The following is a 26,416-nucleotide window of genomic DNA, read 5'->3' as shown; positions in this document are numbered from 1 at the left end:
TAAGGTACAGGTATTTTTAAGATCAAAAGACGTTTATTCTTAAACTCTTAACTTTACAGCTGTATACTAGAGTATAGGCATCTTTGGGTCATCTCTCTGACCGTCGTATAAATGTAAAAAAAATGTTGCACACAGTGCATACATAACCTGATTCTCAGACGGTTCAGTTCGCTGGCGGCCACGCACTCTCTCTCCCTTTCCCAAGAGAAGTGAAGAGAGTGCGAGAGACAGAGAGAGAGTGCGTGGCCGTGAGCGATCTGGACTGTCTGAGAATCAGGTTAGTGCATTCAAGGCATGCTCTGAGCGCTGTGATAGGTTACTTAGAATACATTATTTATGTACAAGCAGTATATAAGCTAGAGATAGTAGTGAAAATGATAAAACGTACTCTTACAGGTACAAGCGCCTACTGAGGTTGTAACAATTTCAATGCATCGTTTGAAACAAATTTTGAGTCGTTACTGTCTCCAAGAGACTATGATCATGGACTCTTACTGTCACTCGTGATTATAACATTTCAGATAGATAAAATTATATATCAAATGGATAAAATTATATATCGTAATTTGCCACTCTCCCACTGGACGTTTCAGGGCCAATGGAAACAAACAGTGAGACAAATATTACAAATGAACATAACATGGTTAAAAATCCCAGCTGGCAGGAGGCATAAACCAGTTGCCTATTTACATGCGGGGCCAAGGAGTTGAACAAGGAGTATAACGACTAACTCCAGCTTCGTGGTCAAAGGCGGACTTGAACCCGAGACCTCTGGATTTCAAGTCCGGCGCCCTAACCACTCGGCCACGCTGACTCCTGCAACTGTAACACGACATCGTTAAAAATCCCAACAAACAGAAGGCACACAAGGCAGTTGGCTATTTACAAAGCGTTACCGAGGAGTTGAACGCGGGAACACCGAAAACAAACTGAACAAGACATAATGTCATCATTAGCCATAAATATTTGTGTACCCTGTAACTGTATTGTAACCTGACACCGGCTGATTGAATCTGCCGCCTGCTGGGGAATGCCAGAGCTTACTCGAGAAAAGATAACTCGTACAAGAACTGATCAAAAGGAATAATTTTTGCACTTTACAAAAGAAGACAAATAGCTTGCTGGGATAAGCATAGAGATTTTTGAAAAGTTAAAAACACGTGAAATGATGACCAGTTAAATCTGATACAGAAAATCTAGCATACGTTTCAATACATAACTTCGACAGAATGCACTGGATGGAAAAGTTCTATGCTTATCCTACAGAACGTACTCAGAACAACAAATCCTGAAAATTTAAGCTCAATTGAATAAATCCTTCTCAAGATATCTTTTCTCGAAGGCGAAAATAACTCGTTTTCAGAAAACGAGCCTTAAACTTACAGTAACAGTACTTGTCAAAATAAAACTTCAATACCTTAAGATTCGAGTTCCGTGAAAAACAAAACTTCGAATTTCTTTCAGAATTTTAGGTCAAGTCCCGCCTTAAAGGAGCTATGTCATGGTTTGCGCATCTTGAAAAGTTTAGCATAAATTTTTCAATTCGTCGTTTGTAATCCGTGTCAATCTTCTCCATCCTAGACCATCCCTGTTCCTTTATGGTTCAATATTATCTCTTTGGTGTTTTGCTATCTTAGTAAACTATTATTTTCAGGTTTCCTTTAATTTAAAGGTAGTTTTATGGTGGCCAAAGTAACTTAAGATACCGTGACTGAGCTCCTTTAAACAGTCATCTAGTCTCAGTTTTAGTCCAATCCCAGCATAGTCTACAAAACATGGCGTATCTTATCCACCAGAGCTGCACATTGGTCTTGCCATTTGAATCTCTGATCATAGCGTGACCGCAATTCCCTGGCTTCTTCCAGTCGGATCGCCCTTGGTTTCTTTCTGACGCGCCTGATAGCTTCACCCCATTCCTCGTGTTCGTCGGAGTACACCACAGAAGACGCTCCAAACGCGATCCCAGTTAAAGCTTTTCCAAGCCCTGAGTTATCACTTACAAGGATTGGAAGGCCGGCGGAAAGAGCTTCGAGCGCAGCGAGGCCAAATCCCTCCGTCCTGGATGGCATGATGGCGAGATCTGCCTCACAGAATAGTTGCCCCAGCATCTCTCGGCTTTCACGAAATCCGCGGACTCTTAGCTGGGACCGGGAAATACCACATTCGAGTAAGTTGTCTGTCACTTTTTCTTCCTCTCCTTCTGGCGCGCCGACAAACACAAGCTGGTAACTCTTGTCTTTCAAACCAGCCACGGCTTTAGCAGCAATGTCGTAGCCCTTTAGCTCAAAATCTTCATAGTCACCACGACCAAATACCAACGTATAAAACGATTCTCTTTCCTCGCTGGCTTGCGGTAGCTCACTAAATTCGCTGAAAATACCAGGCGTAAGGTTTAACACGCCTTGATCTTTACTGTAAGGACGAAGACTGAATTTGATATTTTCAGTGAGTTTTGGTCCAATGCCTACAACGACATCAGCCGTTCTGCTCAGTTCTACTTCTTCTTGGTGCTTGCGATCGCCTTCAGCTATCGCTTGGGCTTTGTTTTTATACATTGCGATTTGTTCACTGGCTGTATGCACAATGTGAACTCGTTTGTATCTCTTTTGTATTGCTAGGACGCTTGCGTGTGGTCCTAGCTTCCTTCCGTGGCCTATGACGACGTCAATAGCGAGATCAGCAGGCGGATAGGCTAACATGGCGACGGAATCATACCCAGGTACCACTGAATCTGGTGCAGCAAGATGTACGTTGTGTTCTAAAGCTGCTTGCTTCTCCTTTTCGTCGTATCTTGGTACTACGAGGGTCACTACCACGTTTGGTTGCTGAGCCAGCCCTTTGCAAAGTTCCCTGTTCAGTGTAGATATACCTCCTTTTGATGAACCCCATTCGTCTGCCAAAGGAGATATCTTCAAAGTCTATTTCAAAGAATAAGAGAGTTTGTTTCATCCCTGTTTAGGTTTTGCCGGAAAGAAAAGAGAACAAAACAACTACGCATCTATCATTAAAATATTTACCTCACGTTTTTCATTCATGACGAATAAGTTTTTCGCGATTCGCTGCACTGGTCTTTGCTGAATCTCTTAATCACTCCTGTAAAATACAAATTAAGTAAACCCCTTTTCTACACAAAGTATAAAAGGACTGCTACTCAGTTTTAAGTATGACCGGGTGCCCGATAGGTTTAATTGACAATTAGATTATATCTCGAGATTTCTATGGAGTGATAGTTGACTGACGAGGGTACCGGTGCAGCCCGAGTCAACTATCACGCATAGAAATCGAGAGCGAATAGTCTAATTGTTTTAAAATAAATCTACTGGTCGTTCAAAACTTTATCTAAATCCTCTTCACGGACACTTAGAAAACGCAAAGAAGCGGCCACCAATAATTTTGTTAACAAGCGCATACTCCTGGGCGATGTACTATCTACAACAGAATAGATAGTGAGTAGCGTAGCCAATAAGAGAACATCCGTGATTGAAAGAAAAATTAGGAAACAATCAGTCAGGCAGCAGGACACCGTGCGAAGAGTGCACTTGACTTTGGAGCAGGAACGAAATTGCCGAAGAATTAAGCTAAGTAATGACTCGCGGTTTTACACCAAGAGCTCCAATTAGGTAGGTTGCAGCCTCTTTGCACGCGGTTTCAAGTTCGCCGAGTGCTACTAAAACTGAAAAAAAACTACAACTTGTATCAAACCCTCTACGATCCTACTGGAACTCAAATTTTATAATATGGTTGAAAATAATCACTTTGGGCCAAAGAAGTTACTGAATGGATCGATGAAGGCCCTAGGAAATTATTAGAATACGCTGGTTTAGATCAACAAACTGAGGCGAAGAGTTACATTATTTAAATAAAAGATGCCCAAAAATACCTCCATGTACGTTTATTTAGTCTGCATGCCCAATCGTCAGTGCAGGCACAAAGCACACGTCAAACAAACCGCAAACATTAGCTCAGTGAGCCATGCATTTTGACCTCGTCTGTCTGAATGGTCTGTTTTGCATATAAATAAACGCTACATCTGGACCCGTTTGTAGCAATATAAGTACTTCTTCAAAATGAAATTCTTTCCTTCTAGGACTGAATATCTCTGCTGTTGCTCACTAACCGAAAATTTGATTTGTTAACTGGCACGATTCATTTCTTTCACCCGGGCTTTATTTAATGAATCATTTAAGCTATGTATCAGTTACGCTATTCAGCATAACATAGGAAATGATATTTATATCTATGACCAACTTGAAAACGCATAGATTTTAGAAAGAGGCAAAATTAAGATATTATATTCCTGACTCTCCAGAAAGTGGAAGCGAGAGAATGTTCAACTGGCGAGATGTGTGCAACGAAAGTTTCCAAAACGTCCACCCCGAAATCCAAATTTTGCTTTTTGTGGAACGGTATTTTACGCATTATTAGAACTTCAACCATTGTTGGGAACACACTAATCGCTCATGGAAAGTCAACGCTCGACGGATTCTTTTGATTTTGAGCCAAAATGTTCTTTGTTGAAAATGAAGTGATGATATGTTCCGATCATTATGAAATTTAGCAGTACCAAGAAATGGAATGGAGTTGAATACTACTGAAGCTCCCTTCAGTTTAACCAAGTGAGCATAATCAATGACCTCCAAACAACACTTCCGGCTTTCGTAGAAAAGTGTAAACGTCAAGCTCAAAAGAAATACCAAACTTTGTTTGCCAGCACTGTAAAGAGGATGATAACTTCAAGAACATGCAATGCCGTGCTGTAGGTAGTGTTGCCTTAACGGGCGATGTCAGCCAGATATCTAAATGCCTCATGATTACTCACTGAAGCAGGCTGCAGCTGCCGGAATGTCGCGATTGTGACCGAAGTTCGAAGTATTGAATTCCCTCAGTAGTTGTTATCGTTTTAAGCTGAATACGTTATATTAAGTAGAGAAATTTCTATTTGCCGCGTACCTACAGCTATTTAAGCGACTCAGCCCCTTGGAACAAGTAATGTTCGTTCTGAGACTATTCTCGCCCTCAGTTTGTCCACAGTTCGGGTTTGATCAAAACAGTGTCGATCCGTCTTCATGAATGAACTCTCTTCTTACAATGTCTTCTTATTCAGAACTTAAAATGATTAAACTCACTTTTGAGCTCCCTAGCAACCTCTTGTCCACTTCTCGTTGTCAATCGTCCCGAGACTTGGAAAGAACTTAGAAATAAATGATTGTTGTCTCCAGTACTCTGTTTATTCTACGACTCAAGTGAGATTTACTCCACTGAAGTGTAGAACGCTGAGTCATTTTCCGTCTAGACGAGGACACGTGACGAAAAAACACGTTCTAATTGGGTTCAAACATGGTACCGTATGTTTCGCCGCTGACCAGTTGAAGTTTGAAGGGTGTTGAATACGCTTCACTTACGATTCATGTAAGCACGCCTCCAACACCACATTTCTCAAATCCTTAGACAGAGGAACGACTGGTTTGAGGTTGCGCTCGTATTTACTAATCGAAAACATATCAATAACTTCGAGTGGGGACTTAAGTAGGTCATGTTTGCACCCAAGTAGAAAAGGTTTCTTTGCACCATGCGTCCACGCTTGAACGACGGGCAAGATAAATGTTATGAGGTCAATTACTGCGCCTTTCAATATCATGCGGACTCTAAACTTCAAAGCTCAACCGACAAATGCGTTTTTCGCTACCGTCAATCAAATGTTCGGTGGCTCCTCCCGGCTTCCGACTACTGCCGAGCGCGCGGTAATCAAATCAAATCGTTGAGCACAGTTCAGATAACACAGACGAAAGCTGGGAGGAGCCGCCGAACATTTGATTGACGGTAGCAAAAAACGCATTTGTCGGTTGAGCTTTGAATTTTAGAGTCCGCATGTTATTGAAAGGCGCAGTAAACCATAGTTTTGCCTATTAAGTAATTATACGTAAGGTTTGTTGGATTTCTTTGACAGTTTCAACTGGCCAGGGGCGGATTTAGGGGGTGGGGGTGGGGGTGTGGGCTGGAATGGGTGTTTAACCACCCCCATTTTGGAAAAGCAAAGCATAAGAAATTAGGAAAATGTTGTGAATATTATAACAAAAATAATGGCAAACTCTCTTTGTCAGGTACCTCATTGTAATTTCCACTTTGTGGCATTACTAGTATTTCTAGTGAAACGGTTTTGAATTAGGTTCCAATTCTGGGAGCATGCCATTGATTTTGCAGCCGCAAGGTACCAGCTACCTCACCCCTCCCCCCCTCCCCCCTTGGAAAATCCTCAATTCGCCCCTGCCGGCGGAAAGTAACGCAAACAGAACAGTATTGAAAACAAGATCCGAATCGATTGTGTGTCCAAGAAACAAACTAACTGAAAACTGAAAAGTGAATAATGGTGGTGAATTTTAAGCTCGGCAAGGAAATGTGAAAGGTGCTTTGATCAATATGACACGAACGTGGGACAAAGAAAAAATCTGAGTCCCCTAACTGAACAGGAATCGAACCCATGACCTCCCGAACAACTGTAAACTGATAAGACGAGATGATGATGTAATGATATCGTGAACGGAGAAGTTACAGTTTGAGAATGGAAATAAGCGATTGATTCTCCTTTCTTTTTCTCGGAGTGTTTCTTACAAGAAATGGTAAACTTTTTGTCTGTGTTGCAATCGAGTTATAGCTAGAAACAAGAGTGCAGGTTTGCGGGGGTGAGGAGTGCGCTCCTCACCTCCAGGATTTCGCGCGGCCATTTTTTTCTCGCGGTTTTCTTTCGCGTCACGCACGACGGACTAAGCGAAAGAAGGACTACTCGTAGTATAACAATAAGCAAGAGACTATGATGTAGATCACAGTCTCTGGGAATAAAGTATTTCATTTTTTTATCTTCAACTGAATGACCAAAGCGGAAGCGAAGAAAATAAAAATGTTTTGGATCAGGTAATTGTCACAAGCCAGTCTGCGATGTGCTACTCACTGATCAACTTAGCTGGGACTCTTGCCTCCGTCCCCACCCCACCCCCTTCAGCCTTTACGTATAGGTCAAAAACGATAAAAGGAGAAACTAAGAGTATAATCGACATCTCATTTATTTTTCAATATATTTTCAAGCAATAAATATGTACAATATTTATAATCATTTCTATATATATATATCTCAAATTCTTCATTTATGTACAGAAGGATTCATTTTTATCTTCATTTTTTTTTTGGGGGGGGGGGGGGTAACACGCAATCTCTTCTCGTTGGAGACTAAAGATGGCTTGACAAGCCAAGGTAACGCCTGCTCAAGAGGCAACATTCGATACAAATGCGACAAATTACCTTTGGTTAGGACTTTTTTTTTCAAATACTGACCATTGGCCAATTACTACTTCTATTGAAGCAGTGCAACAGGTCGTTTGACGGGACTGAAAGAAAAACTTCGATCGCCTGATCGATGTGAACAAGTCGATCGCGTGGTAACAGACAAACGGGCCCAGTGACATCTTTTCAAGAAGCCGCATCTGTGAATATCACAGGCTCAATTCTTGCAGACAGGAAACCAGCCGACTGCTTGCAATGATTTCAAGGAAATTACTGTGGAGCCCTGATATAACGGAGAGAAACCTGGAAAATGTGTTTGTTACAACAGGGGTTCATCATACCAGGATTTTGTTCCATACATTTTCCTGTAACTTTGACCAAGCTGAAGAATATCGTAAGTTATACGGGGAAAAGATGTTAGTTTCTAAAGAAACTGCTGGGCTGCATTGGCGCCAGGAAACTGAAACACTTAGCTATTTAACGACTTGAAGCTGCTGACAACGGTAAATTATTATTGTGAAGTAGTCAGAGCAATGTGTTAACACTCGACACGTCACGTTTCTCAAACTCGCCAGGACGGCCCATTTGCCTTCATCAGCTTCTAGTTGATAAATAGCTACGCGTATAATGTTCTATCATGGTTCCGCTGTACAACGTCGGACATACAGGAACAGAAGAGGAGAGTAGTAAGAGGGGACGATTTAGCGTTTAACCAATCCGATTGCAGGATTTCGATCACGTTACCCACGACTCCTCTTACTACGAGGAAGACCTCTTGGTAAAGATAAAGCAAAAAAAAATATAAAGGTTTGTTCTGTATGTACGCGGTTTAGGACTGAAAAAAATCCATAAATATATCTAAAAAACAAATACATCATTAAATATCTTAAAATCTTCAGCTGGTTCTTGAGTTCCACGTACATAATTCGTCCATTATCTGGCTCATCTCAGGAGGTACTTTCTGTCAGGGCTTTTGTCACGCATCTCCCTGAGTCCTGGGTAAAGAGCTCCATCATTACCCGGCCCCTTCTCATAAGTGCCCTTGTGTCAGCTGGGACGTTTTGTAATATTTGGCCATCCTCGCTGTTAGAGTTTGCTGTGAGGTAAGGTCTGGGGTCCTATGTATAACATCCGTATGCCTACGAATTTGAAGACGAAACCCTTTAGTTCGCTTTTACGAATATCACAAGAAAAAATTAAAAGGAAAGACCCCGGCTCTTTAAAAAACTCTTTGATACGTGATTCTATAGAGGGCATTAAAATTAATGCCTACAGAATTTTAGTCTCATTCCGTGTGTAGTTGAAATTGTGGCATGCGCAGCAGTAGCAGTAGGCTAATGGTTTAAGTGTTGGGTCAGGAACGAGAGGGCTTGGTTCGACTAACCTTGCGGAAAATGCTAACCTGTGATATACTATCATTCCTTTCAGGAAGTTGTAGGAGGGCGGGGTAGAAATACTCTTGACCGCATTAGACTACCGGAACTGGAGCTAAACAACGACTCCTCGAGTCGGCTTTAAACTCCAAAAGGTAAATTCGTTTGAATTACCATCAATTATAAGCATTGTCATTACTGAACACGGGTCTAAGCAAAGGGTTTGTCACTGACCTCATGTCCAATTCCTGAGGTGTCGTCCCTTGAGTCACAACCGAGGCAGCGCCTGCAGCTTTAGCGTCAGCGGCAAACTGATACACAATCAGTAAACAATCACGACACAGCTGGACGATCCGACGACAGCAGCTCATCTCTGTCTGCAAACCATCGAACAAAACAAATCAATACATAGTCGGAAAATAAGCACGATGTTCGGTCAAAATCAGACTCGGTTCGTAGATGCCAACATTGACGTTGTTAAGCGACATAACGCAATCTTTATAGTGCCTGTAACGATCTGCCAACCATCTTTGGGGCTGTAAGACTGCTCTAAAAGTGTTCAATTCTTTAAAAAAAACTGACCTAATCATTTAGAAGGCTTTATATAAAAGATTCTCGCTCTGTACGTAGGTTTCTCTTTGACATTTCCATTCTATTACTTTCTTTTTTGGATTTCAAAAATTGTCCTGCTGATACGATATATAATTGAATCACTCGATGTCTTTCTGTGCCAGTTAATGGCCGCTTTTGGCACAGATTCGTTCCCAGTCGCCTCTCATAAGACAAATCGCAAGGCAGAGGAGCCATGAGCTGGTGGGAGCTGGAGACGAGTCAACGTTTGAGATCCAACCCAAGACACTGACGATTTTCTTCGGTCTTGTAACTCAGAAGATAAAAGACAAGTATTCAACAGCTAATTTCTCCTTACAAGATCAATACAATCAGACAGGTGATAAGAATATGGAAAATCATCAGCAAGGGGATATTGTCTTGATGTACAAGCGAATTCTCATAACTAACTTGAAGACAAATGTATGTGAATCAGTGAGGAGAGTAAATGTATACAAACGTTGACAATTTATACATAGTTTTATTACCATAGATATAACCTCCGTACTCTTGCTGAATATTGTCTCCCACGAATTTCTACGAAATGAAAACGAAATAAAATATGTTAAATAAATTACAATATTTAGAGAGAAAGCCCCGTCAGCGGATCCTCTATCCTGGTCGAATTGGAATTTGGAAATATTGGTTTTTGCAGGGGGAGGAAAACAAGAGAACCCGGAGAAAAACCCTCTGAGCAGGCGATAACCAACAGCAAACTCAACCCACATATGGCACCGGGCCGGAATCGAACCTGCGCCACATTGGTGGGTTACCACAATTGTTACTAATCTCGCAATCGGATTGGCTAATTTGCCGTTGTCGATAAGAGCCCAGACAACGCTACTCGCGTCAATTTGCCACGCTCTTGGTCTGTACTCTTATCGACAACGATATGCGTCATCACAGTGGTCAAAAGTCGTGGACTCACGAGGAGCAGCCGAGTGAGTCCATTGTCGATAAGAGTACAGACAACGCTAAACCACAGTCAATTTGTTAAGTTAACGTGTTTAGCATTGCAGCAAAGAAATCACCTTTTAGAACTCAGAAAAGTCGGCTATTAATTGGCTGTCAAGAGACACTTGATTTGTTTTGCGTATACATAATTCTCAGGGTTACTTACCCCAAGTTTGAAAAGCAATTCCATAATCCCTGTCCATGACTCCATAACAATCTGTTGAACACTCTTGAGAAAACCCGGCAAAGACGCAAGTTATCTACTTCAGATGCTCGCCACACGCGCTGTAAAATGGCGCGAACGTTTGTTCGCACGATATCCACAACCTGCAAGAGAAAATAGTACAATCTCAAACAATGCGTTCTCTCTATTATGTGAAGTTTGTTAAAAGCGTCACTGGATATAACAACAGCCAAAAGGTTGACATGCTCTGGTATTTAATATAGCAATTTTTTGAAGACACGATTGATCATCGCAGTTATACACACAACCTTAAGCAGTTGTGAAATTAAATCCTGAAGAAAAATTCAGACTTGAACGGGATTCGAACCCATGAACTCTGCCATACCGATGCAGTGCTTTAATATCACAACTGCTTAAGTTGTGTGTATAACTGCGATGATCAATCATGTCTTCATATCTTTCCCGGCAGTTCAAATAAATGATATTTCATGTATTCACTTGTTTAGCAATTTTTCTTATACAATTCTGTCTAAAGGGGAAAGGCGTAATGCGCTTAACCTTATGTGAATCACCAATCCGTGAGACAAGGTCAGACCACAACACCGGGAACTCCGTGCCCCACTGGCTTTGCGATAAGTGCGTGGGTTCATTAACGTCCCCTGCTAACCATTATGTATTTCCCACACATAACCCTGTATTGGAGGATTGAGCAAGCCTGTGATTTTCGCCAGACAATGCTTGGTAACATGACGTAATTCTGTGACGCAATGCGGACGTCAGAACTTTCAGCGCATATGCAAATACGCGCGTTGATTTTTTTTATGGATAAAACACTCCTCGAATACCTCAGTTACAAATAAACGGCGTTGCGTTCAATGGAGTGAGGAGACAGCACGTTTCACAAGAATTATCCCAGACAGCAACAAAGCTTTGCTGTTGGGTGTTAATCAAAAGCTATAATAAAGCAAAGCGACGGTTTTTCTTGCCTTTCTCCGCTTTATCGAGTCAAGCTTCACCAACCAATATGAAGCCACTCTTGGCTTATGAAACTTCCAGTTATCTTGAATCTGAAAGAAACAGGAAAAAATAACGCTGAGCAAGAATTCCGCATTTTATAAGTCCTCTTCGAGAACAAACTTGTCCTACGATTTTCCGAAACTCGAAAAAGAAAAAAATATAATATCCAGCAAAATGTCCAACACTTACGCTTTCTAAAATGACTTCTGCTTCTTCGTCTGTTTTCCCAGGAAATTTTATCCTCATGTCAAGCAAAGCTTGTAGTGTTCGCCGACTAAGTTCCTCTTCTCTCTCTCGCACGGCAGCGTCCAAGAAAGCCGCGTCCTTAGGTAAGGAAAATATTTAAATAAACGCACGTCAGTATCCTTAGCGGCTGTGATGTGTCCTTACGCAAGCAATCTTTCTTGCCAATAACCTCCTTTCGTGGGAGTGAAAGAGATTTTCATGTAAATAGAAAAAAGTAATAGGTCGGTCTTTTCAACTACAATGTATTTCAAAACAAAGAATCAGAACATAGACTTGAAAATTTCCTACAAATTAAAGAGCATCAAGTACTGATTACTGATTGGCCCGCCAGACCTTTTCAACACCTTAGGACAAATTTTTGACGCTTTTTGCAATAACAAAAAGGCATAACTTATAAATTCATGTGTCCTTCCGCTTATTGACAATACGAATAACCCAACGAGCGCGCGTAAAAATAGGCATGGGCGGCGCCAAAGGGTATCGGTTTTCAGTCGTTTTGGTTTGAAACAGAGTATGGTTTTTGCACTCTGGTCTTGAATTAGGTATGTTTGGTGGGTATATATTTAGAAGGGTCGGGTCCGAAATTAACCTTCGAATTTTGGTTTGGGTCTGAAATAGGGAAGGGAAATCTTAAATTTTGGTCTGAAATGAGGTAAAGGTTTCAACAAACTCGCCGTACAACCCACCTCATTTTTCTGGGAGTACCCCCCCCCCCCACCAGGTATATCGTAACACGGCGAAATTAAACGCAACAAAAGGCTCCGCGAAACGGACACAACATTTCAAAAAAGATGTGGGTGGTGTATCAGAGTGGCAAAACGGTGAAACTCGTTGCGGGCAGCAATTTTTCACAATAGGTTGCATTGAAATCATTGCGTCCATTTGGCCGAGCATTAGCGAGTTACTCACTACTACAGGATTGAATTTCATTGGCGGAGACGATGATGACGTCACGATTCTCTGCGTGGAGGGGCGTGGTAGTACGAAGCCGTGATTGGTGGAGATTGGCGTCTTTTGGGCAGACGTAGGTCGCAGTGACGATGATGATGGAGATCTTGGCAACATTTGCTGTGGGTTTGAAGAAACGGAAGAAGACGAAGATGAAGAATCCACTTTGCTGGCGGTGGATTTTGCGCTTGGCATAGATGACAAGGGCTAGAAAATAAACAAGGAAAATCAAAAACAGATTAGCCTTTTATACCAACAAGCGACAAACAAGTTAATTGAGCAGATAGGTCAGAAAAACAAAGAGTTGGGTAAATTCTCTTAAGGGTTACTACGACAAAATATAGCCGATCAGTACGGAAAACTTGTATTTTGACACGAGAGCTGAAGAGAGAAATTGCCCCTATATACAAATGTTAAGTTATTTTCTTAAACTGTAAAGTAACCGCACCTTTTCGACAGTTCGCGGTTACGAAGGAACCAAAAGTGACATTCTGAATCGTCAATGAAAATGGTGTTTTTCAAATCCGGGTATCCAGTTTGTATCACTCTGTCTGAATTGGCGGGGGTTTTGAGGGTTTTAATATCCCTCAAAAGTATATTAGAGATGTATTGCGTATTGTGGATTGTGTAGCCTGCGTGCTCTGTGTCATCTGTGTTTGCCTAAACTTCAATCTACTAACAACAGATTTGTAAAACTGGGTCGGGGTTGTTCAAAGCCCGATCAAGCTAACCCAAGATTAGCGAGAATTTTGATTTCAATTTTGTGTCTTTTCGGTAACGTTGTCAGTATATATTGTTAGTCCTTCTGTTTTGACTTTGAATCATTTCAATCTACCCAAAACATATGCAGTAAAAACACTTCAGTTTTACACAAGAAAAATTAACACTTCGGTTAACATTTAATCCTGGGTTAGTGTTAACCAGCTTTCGAACTGCCCGGCCCTGAATGCCTGCCTTCTTTCACTCTGCCTCTGTAGTATTTTTTTCCTTCTCACATCTGATATATAAAACAGTTTTCTTACCTTAGGTCCTTTACTCATTGGCCGGTTTCCAGATCTGTCAAACGTGATATTCTCATCAGCTTCACATTGCTCTAATAAGTCGAGGATTTCCTCTTCCTGTAAGAAAACAAAATTGACAAATGTTCATCGGCAAGTGTATCGAAACATTTAATAGTTACAACGCTTTGCAAAGCAACATAAATATTGAGGGGTACAAAAGAGTGATAATCATGATAAACCAAGGCCCCGTGCACACCACCCCGGAGAAATTTGAAAACGCAGCTTGATTTCTACGTTTAGGCATTTCGTCCACACTAATCCGTCACGAAAACGGAGCTTTTCGAAAACGCTCTTCAAACCGGAGGAATTTGAAAACGCCGGCTTTGCGTTTTAGTGCGGCCGGAAAACATTTCGAAAACGTCGACGTTACGATTATCATGTGAGTTTCCCGACCAAGTTTTCCTCAAACACAAATCCAAATTAAATGACCAGTGATTGTTGCCTTTTCAAATTTCTCCGGCTTAGTGTGGAGGGAAAACATTTGATACATTTTCAGAGTGAAATCTACGTTTTCAAATTTCTCCGTCGTAGTGTAGACGGGGCATGACAGTACAAGATTTTGAAAGTTCGATAATGATAAAGTCGAGGAAGTGAGGTGTTGGTTAGCAGAAATACGGAACATAGTCACCCACCCTGAGAGAACTGAATGGTTGATTACCGTCCTTTTGAAGCGAGGCAGCCCTTCCTAAAAATTCAAACAATAATAAAATTCATGTGTTAAAACATTTTGCCTGATTTAAGGTTTTATTATAATGTGAAGTATATACGAAATAATTCATATTTGAACTGCGGTTTTATTATACTTACCTGACAGGAAGAGCTTGAAGGCATCAGCTAACAAGCCGTTATACTTTTCTCGTCTCGTTTTGTCTTCGGGAGGATAAATCCTACGAAAGTTTCCCTATATCATTGTACGAAAAGAAATTAAATATAACGTTTTTGTGATCTGGAGCACCTCAAAAACAAGATTCTCCTGGAACTCAGTGTAACAAAAACCTAAACCTAATCCGGACTTTTATAGGCACGTGGACAAAAAAAATCACGTGGTATAGGGCGTTACACAGGCATGACGTCTCAACAGCCATATTGGTGTACTGAAAAAATGAAACGGCCTCCATGTTGGTAAAGTGTAGCAGATCAGTATGTTTTGTTATGTTATTACTTTCTTTTGATCCATTACATTTGCATGGCTGCTGGCCACGTGAGCGAAAACGCTCTATACCAGACGCCACCTCAACGGTACCGTTATCATTCGAAAATCGAAAAAATTTAACAAAATGATACAAATATATAAATAAATAAAGATTTAAAGCAAAAATTATTTATCTGTATTCACCATGTTCATGTTCTCAAATTCTTCTCTTGCAGCTTCTCTTCTTATATGAGTCAGCCTGTCTTTCTGCAAAGAAAGGTAGAAGTAGGTAAAGTCTGCGTACAAGCCAACTGGCCCATCAGGCCGGAGCTTATTCTGGTTTCTGTAGCTTGAAGCGACTAAGAATATTTCTCCCTGCCCCCTGGATCGGATGCTAGTTCATCGCAGAGTTACCCCCAGCATTAAATTCGCCGGTACCCATTTGTACACCTGGGTAGAGAAAGGCACTGTGAGAGTTAAGTGTCTTGCTCAAGAACACAACACAATGTCCCCGGCCAGGGCTCGAACCCGGACCGCTCGATCCGGAGACGAGCGCACTAACCATGAGGCCATCGCGCCTCCTTTTTTCTGCAAGGCAAGGGTACACAAAATTGAAATAAAACAGCCTTCCTGAACTTGTAATACTTACCGTTCCCGTTCCAAAACACAAAACACCTTCTAATTAAGTACCTTGTTATGAACGGTTTTCTAAGCACAACTGCGTTCTCCATAATACCGTTGGAACACGCTACCTTTTAGAATAAAATGTAGGGAAGAGGCGTTTTCTAATTCCCTGGGTGTGGCTAAAATTCACTGGAGGTACATGTACATCAAGGCATTATCCGCAGGTTGATGAGTGCCATTATTCTTACTACATGTCTGCTTTAAAAACACTTTCACAACGAACGGATATCCTAAGGAGAAATTAGGAGCTGATCACTCCTAAGAAATCGATTTAACAAAATTACAATATCGCGTAAGCTTCAAACTTACAAGTTCCGTTCGGCGTTTATTTAAAATCATCTTCTTTTTTTCCAGTTCCTAAGAGCAGAAAACGAAAGATAGTTTAGCCCTGAAATATTGGTTGTTCACCAGGAGCCATTATGGCTCCTGTTGTTCACCTTTTGTACAAATGTCTTTAAAGGATCAAATTCAAACTAGCCCTTACCGACATGGCATATTCGCTCCTTTTCGGTTGTGTTAACAGTCTTTTCTGTGCCTCTGCTTTTTCAGCCGCAATGCCCCGTCTTTTGTCGCTTGCTCTGAAATAATATAAGAGAATCATATGCGACTTGACCTCTCCATTCTCAATTCAAAGGATAGTTGGAAATATTTGTTTTTACTATTTTCTGCGAAAAAATACTGTTACATCAGCTTCCATCAATACATTTAGAGACGAACAAAGTCGATTTGGATCGGAAGAACTCGACTCTTGAGGTCAACATTGAAAAGAAAAGAGTGGCCGCGTAATCAAGTAAGTGAACTCTTGCTTCATTTCATTTGTACAAGGTATATAATTTTCAACGCAACGTACCTAAGGAACATTTCGAAAGAAAATTCTGCCTCACTCGCTTTTCACTTGTTCCCTTCAATTCAAACTTTCCCGCCTTTTCAAGCCATCGCTTCGTTTAGATTAAACTGAAATATCCACATCATCCAGTCGACAGTAGAATTTAATAAAACAGTTACTCCATTGGTAATCATCTTTGTTGGATAAGAGATAATTAAGCTAGTAAAAATATCGAAGCAATGCCCCTCGTTCTTCCAGGAACAAGTTGGCAAGCGATCCTTCCTGTAATATTTCCCGGGAATATTTCTCCTGAAGTTAAAAAATACCTGATATTTAGCAACTTCAGTGCGTCACATAGCGCTCCTCCTTTTATTTCACTATCCAGTTTGGTGTCAGTGCCAAAGCTAGGTGAACGATTTACCTGCGTAAAAATTTGACCATGTTCATGACACTGATAACTGTGTGCTACTTATAGCCCGCACGAATACCCCCACACCCTCCCCCCCTCCCGCAACCCTCCGAAAATTCACTGAGCCGCAATTTTCGGTGGGAATGACCGGACAAGTAAAGTTGTCGTGATAACTTTCGTAGAGCTCAGGTTAATTCTGATTGGACAAAACCAATCGGAAACTCTTCGGCGACTTTTACGATCCCGGCTATCGCGGAGATAATACGTCACGATGTAACGATGGCGTCATCCAAAATGGCTGCCCATTGACTCGCGTCTGCAAAATTTATGACTTTTTACAGGCGTTTAGGTGAAAACAGAGAGCTGTTATTATCACAAAAAAGAAAGTAAAAGAAGGCGAAAACCAGGTAAACTTCAAAATAAAACAGCCAACTGCAGCAAACCAGAGTGGAGCCGTGTATAAAAGATAAGCTCAAGTGCACTTACCTCCAAAAGCCATGGCTTTCGATCCAGCAAAATATCAAAGCCAAGAAGCTCAAAACAAACACTTTCACTACCAGGAGGTGCACCAGGCCGGCACATACGGTAAGAGTGAAGAATGTGAGGTTGGGCAACTATTAATGTTTTTACAAGGACATCCTGTTAAAAGAAAAATCTGAATCTGAGACCTGTTTCTTAGTGAATGAATTCAGCTTAAATTAAAAATTAATCATAAATTTGCCTACTCTCAGCCAATCAATGAAGTTATTTTCCCAGACATACAATAAGTTAGGTAATTGCATTGTGCAATTAAGGATCTACTCTACAAGTAATATTTTGAAAATTTGCTCAAAATTGCATGAGCCTTTAGACAAGTTCAATTAGAAAAAAATTTGAAATATCACAATTAATGTAAATCTTACTAGAGGTTTCATATGACAACTTATTTATTATGAGACTGAGAAAATAACGAATGCATGTGCATTGATTTGCACTGCAAATGCAAAAATAACAATAAATTGGCCTGCTCTCAACCAGTCACAATGAAGTAGTTCTCTCACAAGTCAGTCAAACAATAAAGCATAAAACAGAGATCTTTGCTTTAACTGGTCAAGCCAATAGTTAAGTTTTTGAAAATTACATGTACTTTGCTGAAACTTACTGTTATGTTATGCCAAAGAAAATTTACATCATATTCCATAGACTGTAGCCATTCATTCAAAAACTTTATTGATCTAGAAAAACAATCCAAGCAGTTTTCCAGTTTAAGGAAAATAAATGGAAAGAAAAAACAAAAAAAACAAATCAATGGCTGTCCTTTGAAGTAACGAGAAGCACAAGATTGTAGAGGTGGGAAAAAGTAATAAATTCCTCATTCCATAAAGAGGGGGCAATTTGACTTACACCAGAAACCTTTATGGGTTTCTGTTTACAGTCACTGTGAGAAAAGAGTGGCATGCAGCCCGCATGTCAATGGAGAAGGAAGAGTTCATGGATTTCTGAGGTATTAATTGCGATAATCAAAATTCATAAAATATGTTTGTTGTATAAAAGAGTTGTTGTGTTGTACCTTTTACTTCCACTGTCATCATTGTCATCACGGTCAAAGTTCTCATTGTGTTTATTTATTGAATAATTTGTAAGGTGCATAAAAAGCTCATCCTGGAAGAAAAGTGAAATCCAGGTCAAACTAATCAAACTAGGGAGCTTCTGTCACTCACCTTTACCAAATACTATTGTCAGTCAGTTACTTCAACATTATGTTCTAGTTGCAAGCTTTATGTGATTATTTTATTGCCCTTTTAAAAAAGAAATAAATATTATTAAGGAGGAAAATTAAATATTCATGGTAGAAACTTACCAGATTTTCATCTGAGGGACTTTCATATACTTCTGTTCCCATGCGAACCTTGCACGTGCACAAAGAAAATCACAGCCATTGTCAAAAATGAAATGTTTATAACAAATTATTTTAACAGCACATCCACTAAATCATAAAATTAATATTATAAGCATTTAAACTGTAAACAATGATATGCTGTCTTGAAAATTTCATGAGGAATCCAGGTCAATTCTACCCTGATGATCTGACTGTCATGTTAATGCACGTGGAACCGTCTTGTTTTTTCGCTGACAGTTAACAGGCTTGTACTCTTACATGTAGAATTTCCTTTCACCACAAAGCATTGTTGCTTGCAAGACAAAATTTTATGAGGACCATAGAGATTTTTAATAGAAAACTTGAGGTGGAGATTCCCTTTGATTGGTTCATTGATTTATCTCTCAATGGAAAAAAAAATGTACATGTGTCTCTCAGAATATAAATTCATTGTGTTATATAGTACTTGGAACCCATTTTATCCAGATAGAAAGTAATACACATGTAATTCATAATAAAAAGAAGTATTGGTTCTAGGCAGTGACTTCAGATTTGTCTTCAGATTTGGTTGAACATTTACAATATATGATATAATTTGCAATAGTATTACTAAATAAACACTTTTAAAAATACTTACAAGTCCATCATGATAGAGAAATATTCTCAGTGGATCACATGATGTTACTAAAACATATACTCTAAGATCAAACTTGAATCCCTCAAGAAGGAAAGGCTGAAAATGTCAAAAGGTGTAACTAAGCACAAAAATCAAACAAAACTGAAATTACTTTGATGGCAAATAGAACTGCACTTACTCGGTCAATGTATTCCTGGATGACCACTTGTTCATGGGAAGGGATTCTGTCTCCATTTCTAATTAGGGAAATCCTGAAATCAGATTGAGAAATATGTCTAATAATCTTCAGCACAGAAATGAACTCAATCAGACTCTAGCGTACACTTATGATTTCACTAAATAATTGTGTACACTGGTCCACAAAGGGTACAACATTGTGAATGAGAGGGGGTGGGGATGGGAAGCTGTAAAAACAATGTATACAAATAGCCTCCATTTGGCATGGAAATATGCTCGGATATTCATACGTGGACATTAATATTATCTGTTCTGAGAAGCAAACAGTTTCTCGAGGAAAACTGTGGACTTTGAGGAACAGATATTATGTCGAAGGACAAATATCTGAGCATATTTTTGTGCCAAATGGAGGCTATTGTGTTCATTATTCTTCAAATATTTTTTGCAGCATGCACAATTTCCCAGTTTTAGCTGGGAAATATCCAGTCATGTGACACGTTTAGACCAATTGCGCATGAGCTAAAACATTATTTTGATGGATTTAATAGAGTATATACAGGTGGCAACTGTTCCATGTATATGAATATAATTAATATACATGTAGCTGTTGTTTATTGTTATAGGCCTTTAATTATTTGTCCAAACACTCTTGTGTTGATGGTATTATGAATTAAACATACCCATTTCCCATGGCCCCATTGGCTGGCTTAACAATGAATGTTCTCTGTTTCTTCCTTTTCTTTAGTTCTCTACAATAACCTTGAAATGTAGCATACCTGATGTGCACAAGATGGAGTCCAAGTTAAGGAGAGTACAATTATTAATTAAACAGTACATCAATACCTCGGCTTGTTATCTATAAACATCTATCAAGCCATCACGTCACACAGAGGTAACAAAAGTGATACAATTAATTATAATCAGTAAATATACATCATGGGTTAAATTCTGCAAGCAGACAAGATGAATCAAAACCTGCTCTGACTCATTGGCTACCTCAGAGTAGGTATTAACTTGTAGATGGTGTTATCTTACATGCTCAGGATTACCCACTGCGTCCTGCAAGAAAATGGTGTCATCTATGCCTCATTCTTTTTAGTGTGCTTACAGACTTCAGGTCCACAAACACACACAAAGATCTCAACACATACATGTATCCAGTCATCTGGAAAACATGCTTAGTCAAAAATGTACCCTATTAAAATAAATTTTCTTTTAATTTGGTACACCTTTGTGTGAACTAACCAGTAATAATCACTACTATATAATTACATGTCTAATAATCAGATGTTATTATAAACAAATGAAAAAGGATACTCTGCTGGGAGAACCCAAGTTTGTGGAGTAAAGTTGTATTCTTCTGGATGAGCTCTTTGCATTCTGGAAATTTAAAACAATTATCAGTTAAAGCTTTAATTAATAAGCACAATTTTTTTCTGGAACTAGAGAAAGTTGGTTCTTCACACCCCAAGTTGTTGGAGGCATTTCCACTTTTATCAATCATCAAATGGTGACTAATTTATGAACCATTTATGACTTTAATTGATAACTTTTTGTCATTTCCTGACCTTATATTATATTGTGATGATGGCTTACAACATAAATTTTATGTCAGTAATGGCATAAAATTAATATTATTTTGTACACTGCAGGACTAAAATTACATTGATAAATTAACTTACATAGAGAACAGATGCAATTTTTCTGTTAGTTTGCAAAGGGCACTGAAACACTTCATATTTTAGTACATTATGTATGATTGTGATTGCAACACAAAGTACTAAACAATTTACTTACTTTGCCATGTTTCGTGCTAGGTTGTCCTTCCTACAAATCTCTCCCATACTTGGAAAATGATTTATTTTCTTCATAGTGGAAATGAAATACACATGATAAAATAATTGTTGGTTACCTCAACATTACTGTTACCATTGTTCGCAATAATTGAATCAATCAATCAATGACAACCCAAACCGGTGGCCTCATGGTTGGTGCGCTTGTCTCTGGATCGAGCGGTCCGGGTTTGAGCCCTGGCCGGGGACATTGTGTTGTATTCTTGGGCAAGACACTTTACTCTCACAGTGCCTCTCTCCACCCAAGTTTATAAATGGGTACCAGCGAACTTAATGCTGGGGTAACCCTGCGATGGACTAGCATCCCATCCAGGGGGGAGTAGAAATACTCCTAGTCGCTTCATGCTACAGAAACCGGGATAAGCTCCGGCGTGATGGGCCACTTGGCTTGCATGCAGACTTTACCTTTTACCAATTAATAAGTGAAATTAATTAGTTAATTAATTTGTCTAGGCCGTTATAGTTGGCTTTAACAGTTTACATATACAAATAACTTACAATATTTAGAGAGGAAGACACATCAGCCTTAGCTGGTTTCCATGCAAGTCCAGTCTATTGTGGTCGAATTGGAATTTGGAGTGTTATTTTTTGCGGAGGGAGAAAAACTGGAGAACCCGGAGAAAAACACTCAGAACAAGGTGAGAACCAACAACAAACTCACCCCCATATGGCATCAAACCGGAATTGAACCCGGGCCACATTGGTGGGAGGTGAGTGCTCTCACCACTGCAGTATCCCCGCTCCCCACAAATCATCAAAATCAATACATCGATATCTTGTAAGTAAATGAAGATTTCACAATTATTTCATATCAAGACCTATTCACTATTGTTCATTACATCACTGACAGTTTTCGTCAGTTACTAAAGAAGCCAAATCATATTTCCAGTACATAAATTCAGTCCCTACATATAAGTAATTACTAGCAGAAACAGACACTACAACACATTTATACAGACACCATAAGGACTATGCACATGCAGTTAAATGTATTTTAAACTGGAAGCTAGTGTCTGCATTTAAATTTTCGGACTTAGGAACAGAAAATGCAAGAGATGAGGCCACCAGTCAGCCTCATCATTTGCACGCACTTGTACAGTGCTTTTCTAAGCTTTTATAACTTGCATTAATCGAAAATATTTGTAGATGATTGCTTTTGGTCATAACATGTGAGTACGTGTACATGTACGGCTATACAAAAACAAACAAAATTCAATTAATTCAGTTTACTTAAATACCTGAAAAGATTTTAACTCTATGATCCTTTCCACTGGAACAGCTGAGTCACTCCAAATGAGGAAACTGAAAAAAAAAATAGACTTTTAGGATAAGTTAAACATTCAATTTCATACACCCACGTGTTTACCAATTAAATGCTACAGTCTGCAGCAAAACTATTTTGAGACAAAAATCCCATGCAACTCATAATTATGTATAGGTAATAATTTATAGATAATGACTAAATAACCAACCTGTTGAAATCATCATCTCTTGTGATATACATTCCACTCTGAAGACAAACTTTACGAACTATGGGAGAAAATTTTGAACCAATTTACATGATAAATAAAGTAATAAAATAATGTTACATGAAGTTAGAGATGGGCAATTGTCAGATCTTAATATGTCATTTTTCTTCCCTAGATATTCCTTTAGCTTTCTGATCTCAAAGCTCAACAAACAGATTTTTTAATTCTAGATCCCATTAATTAATTTCCACAAGGATGCTATGTAATTTGAAAAGTAATGACCACATTTCCAAACACCAAGAAGAGAGTTGAAAGTATGACACACAGCGGAGTATAGCTGGTTTTCACATGACATCACTAAAATTCAAATTACAAAACTATCGATCTTCCTGAGATTTTACTTTAATGATGTATAAGAGCAGCTGAAAACTAATATTCATACAAATTTTCGCTCCGAATGGGTTCTTGGTTTTGTGATACACTATGCTTGAATTTCTAAGCTTTTGCATGACGCGGCATTTACATGATGGCCTAGAGAGCAGTCATGATGGTTAAAAAAGTGACTTATTTTGGGGAACTTGGCTATCTGAACAGTTCATGTGTTAGAAAAGGTATTATTTTAATGTTTTAGAGTTTCTTGAGAGATAAATTCACACTTTTGTAGCAAAACTCAGTGACAGATGTTTCTGTTGGTTTCTGGCCACCATGTTGGTGCCCATACAGATGGGCACCAGCATGGCATCTCCATACAAATCTCTGTAAATTTGGGTAAAAAATTTCTCCGCATATCTCGCATAGGAAAAATTGCTGTGACCAGAATTTGGGTGGGAGTCTTTGCATATTTACCTTCTTTCATTTCCCAGATTCTGGACTTTATCTATTGACCAGTTTTGTTTTTTATTTTGATCTATTTTGAATTGTGTGACACTGAAAACCAGCAATTTTTGACGGACTTCGAAAACTAAGGGGAAAACGAAGAAATAAAATCATAAAAATCTATGCTAATTAAGATCAGACTCGTGGTTGTGATTTCCTTTGTTTAAACTTGATGAATTATTAATGAGTTTGAGAAGGTGATTTGAAGAACTGTCTGAACTAAGTTGGTACTGTCTGAACTAAATAATGCGTAGTTCCAGAAAATATTGATACCTGCCCCATAGAAGAGTTTTTCCTAACACCTCCACCCCTCTGAAAATTCCAAGTAATTAAGCTTCATATGTTTCTTTGAATTTTTTGGTCTTACAGAGCCCCCCTCCCTCCCCTGCCCCTATGAAACCCTCTGTGGGGGGAGTGTGAATATTTTCTGGAACTGCACAATCTTTCAGCCAATCAAAATATTGAGAATGTTCTAATTCAGGCTATCACAGAAATGGTGTTAATGCATGTCAACACATACTATTAAACCTGTTTTAAGATCTGTTGATAATTACCTGATCAATTTACTGTTCTTGATATCTTTGTTTAATCTCTACTTTTAAGAGTCTCCTTAATTAACAAGAAGATCTGTTAGATCTTAAAACCGCGCTTTTAAAATTTAACTGTTTTCTTAGCACCACAGTCGCAACGCAGTGCACATTCGAAAGTAATCCTTGATGATTCATTGATTACTGTAGACATCACATCACTTGATCAACACAGACTGTACTATTGCACCATCAGTCGTAGCCGTTGCGAAATCTCCGATGACGTAATAGTGTTAATCTGGAACTTTCTTTGGGATATGTATGGGCATGAAGATACGAACACTATTAACAACAGCTTTCTTTCTTAAAAGTCAAGTTTAAATTTAATTTTTTCCTTGAGTAAAGGGCTAGCAAAGAAGTCACACGAGTCACATAATTCAAGAATTGCGCTATCGACGGCTATCTTTAGTACGGTGGTTATTTCCCTACCAATGACGTAATCATTGCATGTCCTGACATGTTCTTTGCTTGGCTTGCAAATATTTCATTTTCCTTCCGATCTATGAACTCGCTGCGATGAAACAGCCAAAGAATTTACTTCATTTGCCTAAAACCACAAGAAATACTCGCAAACTTGCAAATAAATTAATGACCGTCGCTTCTGGCGAAATAAACTTCCAAAGTAAACACGATCTTATTAGTAACGTAGCGAAAGTGAAAGCTGCAACGTCAGCGCATTCCATGGATGACGTAATACCTTTTTTTAGCGTATTTATTATTCCCTTTGAATCCAACGCTTCGATAAAACCAAAAGAAGATATATTTTACCCACAACAAAGGAAACAATATCCGTAAAATTATCCGTGTATTAATGTTTTAACAGCTTCTGGCGGAAAAAACATCACACGTTGCGTGACTCGGAATTTGGCCGAGCGGAGGTCTGCGTCTGGTCACCGACAAAAAAAAAAAAAATAAACCACGGGTAAACCTAGAACCGCGCTCGGCCCATGGCCGCGCGGTTAATTATTAATTAACAACAACATGAAATTTGATGTTTCATTATCTGATGATCTTGCATATTTTTGGTAAAAAAGCGAAAATTCAAAACCGACTCTGTTTGGTTTACCGTTATGTTACGACATGCGTTACTAGACACAATGAAGGTCGCTGCAGTATAAATAAATAAGTTGGAGAAAATGTTCTCCGAATAATAATTTGTCTACATGTAAAGTTTATGTTGTTTATGTTGCTGACCATCAAGTGCGCGCGACAGTGTTCCCAAACTCACAAATATCATTTGAACCACAAAAAAGAACCTGTGAATTCAAGAACATTTCAATTCATCGATCATTTCAGAGTTTGAAGCAATAGCAAAATAATCTGAAGACCTTAAGACGACATTCTGAAGACAAAGACACAATTAAGCTCTTTTGAAAAACAGAAGTTTACTATTCTAACACGCAAATACAATGAGGACAATGGCGACGATTATTTCGTTTCAAAACATCAAAATCGTCCGTGCAGTTAACCAAAGTGGATGACACGAAACACGAATCTTTGAAGAACGTATGTTTGAACTTAAAGAAAGCATCTTGGTCAACAAATGGAGCCATAGAGTTTAAAAACCTTGGTAATAACGCGTGGCCATTTAGGTATTAGATCATTACATTGCTTTCCTTACAGTGGATTTATATGGTTGGCAACAGTGTATAATGCAATTTCTACTCACCAACTTCGTATTTTGTAGCAGCAATATTAGCTGTAACCCGGCGTTTCCTAACAGGCTTTTTTTTGTTCGAATTGTTTACCACGCGTTTGCGATCCTGATTTGTCTGTGCTGTTGTTGGGTTTCGAACTTGCTCCACATCTTCGTCTTCGCAATCCTCAGCTATAGATGCTTCGTCTTCGATTTCTTTCCCTCTTCGTTCACAATTATCATTCACAGTGCTCGAATCAAGCAAATTAAAGTGGTCTTTAGCCATGGCAGCCGCGTTTTCAGCTAAATCATGATTGCAATCGTCCATAGTTACCGATCGCAATGGCGTGCGAGACGACAGCGGAATCTCTTGGGGAAAATTGTCTTTGCTCACAGAGGAGATGTCCAGATTTACCCTTTTTGCGCATTATTAACCCATTGTGGTGCTAAAAGTACCAATTCGTCATCTCCATGGAAATGATTTTGAAAACTAGATCTGAAAAAAAAAGTCTTGTATGATGATTAGTTCGTACACTTTTGGGATTCTGTTAATGGGTGTAGCGTGACGTTTTAACCATAGCAACATTCGAGTACCATAACGGAGT

General features: G+C 39.3%; 2 protein-coding genes across 4 annotated transcripts in view; both read right to left on the bottom strand.

The window, feature by feature from the left end:
- Window positions 1–13: 13 nt before the first annotated feature.
- On the bottom strand, window positions 14–5,446 carry LOC110068550 (uncharacterized). The gene is made up of 3 exons (XM_020775935.2): window positions 5,127–5,446; window positions 3,018–3,093; window positions 14–2,918 (listed from the first exon to the last, which is right to left on the bottom strand). The coding sequence occupies exons 2-3, from the start codon at window positions 3,033–3,035 to the stop codon at window positions 1,767–1,769; spliced, it is 1,170 nt and encodes a 389-aa protein (XP_020631594.2). The 5' UTR covers window positions 3,036–3,093; window positions 5,127–5,446; the 3' UTR covers window positions 14–1,766.
- Window positions 5,447–7,040: 1,594 nt separating this feature from the next.
- The window catches only part of LOC110068441 (tubulin polyglutamylase TTLL7-like), a 52,455-nt gene continuing 33,079 nt past the window's right edge, over window positions 7,041–26,416 (bottom strand). For 2 of the 3 annotated variants that reach the window (XM_089286347.1, XM_089286348.1), the window contains 23 exons: window positions 21,188–21,255; window positions 20,708–20,770; window positions 20,071–20,166; window positions 19,392–19,464; window positions 19,214–19,309; window positions 18,559–18,606; window positions 18,268–18,359; window positions 17,860–17,932; window positions 17,205–17,357; window positions 16,636–16,730; window positions 15,968–16,061; window positions 15,793–15,840; window positions 15,004–15,066; window positions 14,475–14,568; window positions 14,300–14,352; window positions 13,629–13,724; window positions 12,568–12,813; window positions 11,602–11,736; window positions 11,382–11,462; window positions 10,378–10,538; window positions 9,746–9,794; window positions 8,883–9,025; window positions 7,041–8,414 (listed from right to left, as the gene is read on the bottom strand). In XM_089286347.1, the coding sequence (XP_089142473.1) occupies window positions 8,306–8,414; window positions 8,883–9,025; window positions 9,746–9,794; window positions 10,378–10,538; window positions 11,382–11,462; window positions 11,602–11,736; window positions 12,568–12,813; window positions 13,629–13,724; window positions 14,300–14,352; window positions 14,475–14,568; window positions 15,004–15,066; window positions 15,793–15,840; window positions 15,968–16,061; window positions 16,636–16,730; window positions 17,205–17,357; window positions 17,860–17,932; window positions 18,268–18,359; window positions 18,559–18,606; window positions 19,214–19,309; window positions 19,392–19,464; window positions 20,071–20,166; window positions 20,708–20,770; window positions 21,188–21,234 (2,208 nt within the window). In that variant the 5' untranslated portion in view covers window positions 21,235–21,255 and the 3' untranslated portion in view covers window positions 7,041–8,305. Of the gene's footprint in view, window positions 8,415–8,882; window positions 9,026–9,745; window positions 9,795–10,377; window positions 10,539–11,381; window positions 11,463–11,601; window positions 11,737–12,567; window positions 12,814–13,628; window positions 13,725–14,299; window positions 14,353–14,474; window positions 14,569–15,003; window positions 15,067–15,792; window positions 15,841–15,967; window positions 16,062–16,635; window positions 16,731–17,204; window positions 17,358–17,859; window positions 17,933–18,267; window positions 18,360–18,558; window positions 18,607–19,213; window positions 19,310–19,391; window positions 19,465–20,070; window positions 20,167–20,707; window positions 20,771–21,187; window positions 21,256–22,481; window positions 22,546–22,715; window positions 22,774–25,844; window positions 26,360–26,416 lie in introns of those variants that run through there. The other variant, XM_089286346.1, reaches the window with a different exon arrangement.

The sequence above is a fragment of the Orbicella faveolata genome, unplaced genomic scaffold (assembly GCF_042242905.1).
Source record: "Orbicella faveolata isolate gen_17 unplaced genomic scaffold, um_ofav_v1 contig_14, whole genome shotgun sequence".
NCBI classification, from domain to species: Eukaryota; Metazoa; Cnidaria; class Anthozoa; order Scleractinia; family Merulinidae; genus Orbicella; species Orbicella faveolata.
Note: the sequence above shows the minus strand (reverse complement) of the source record. Positions and strands in the feature narration are given on the sequence as shown.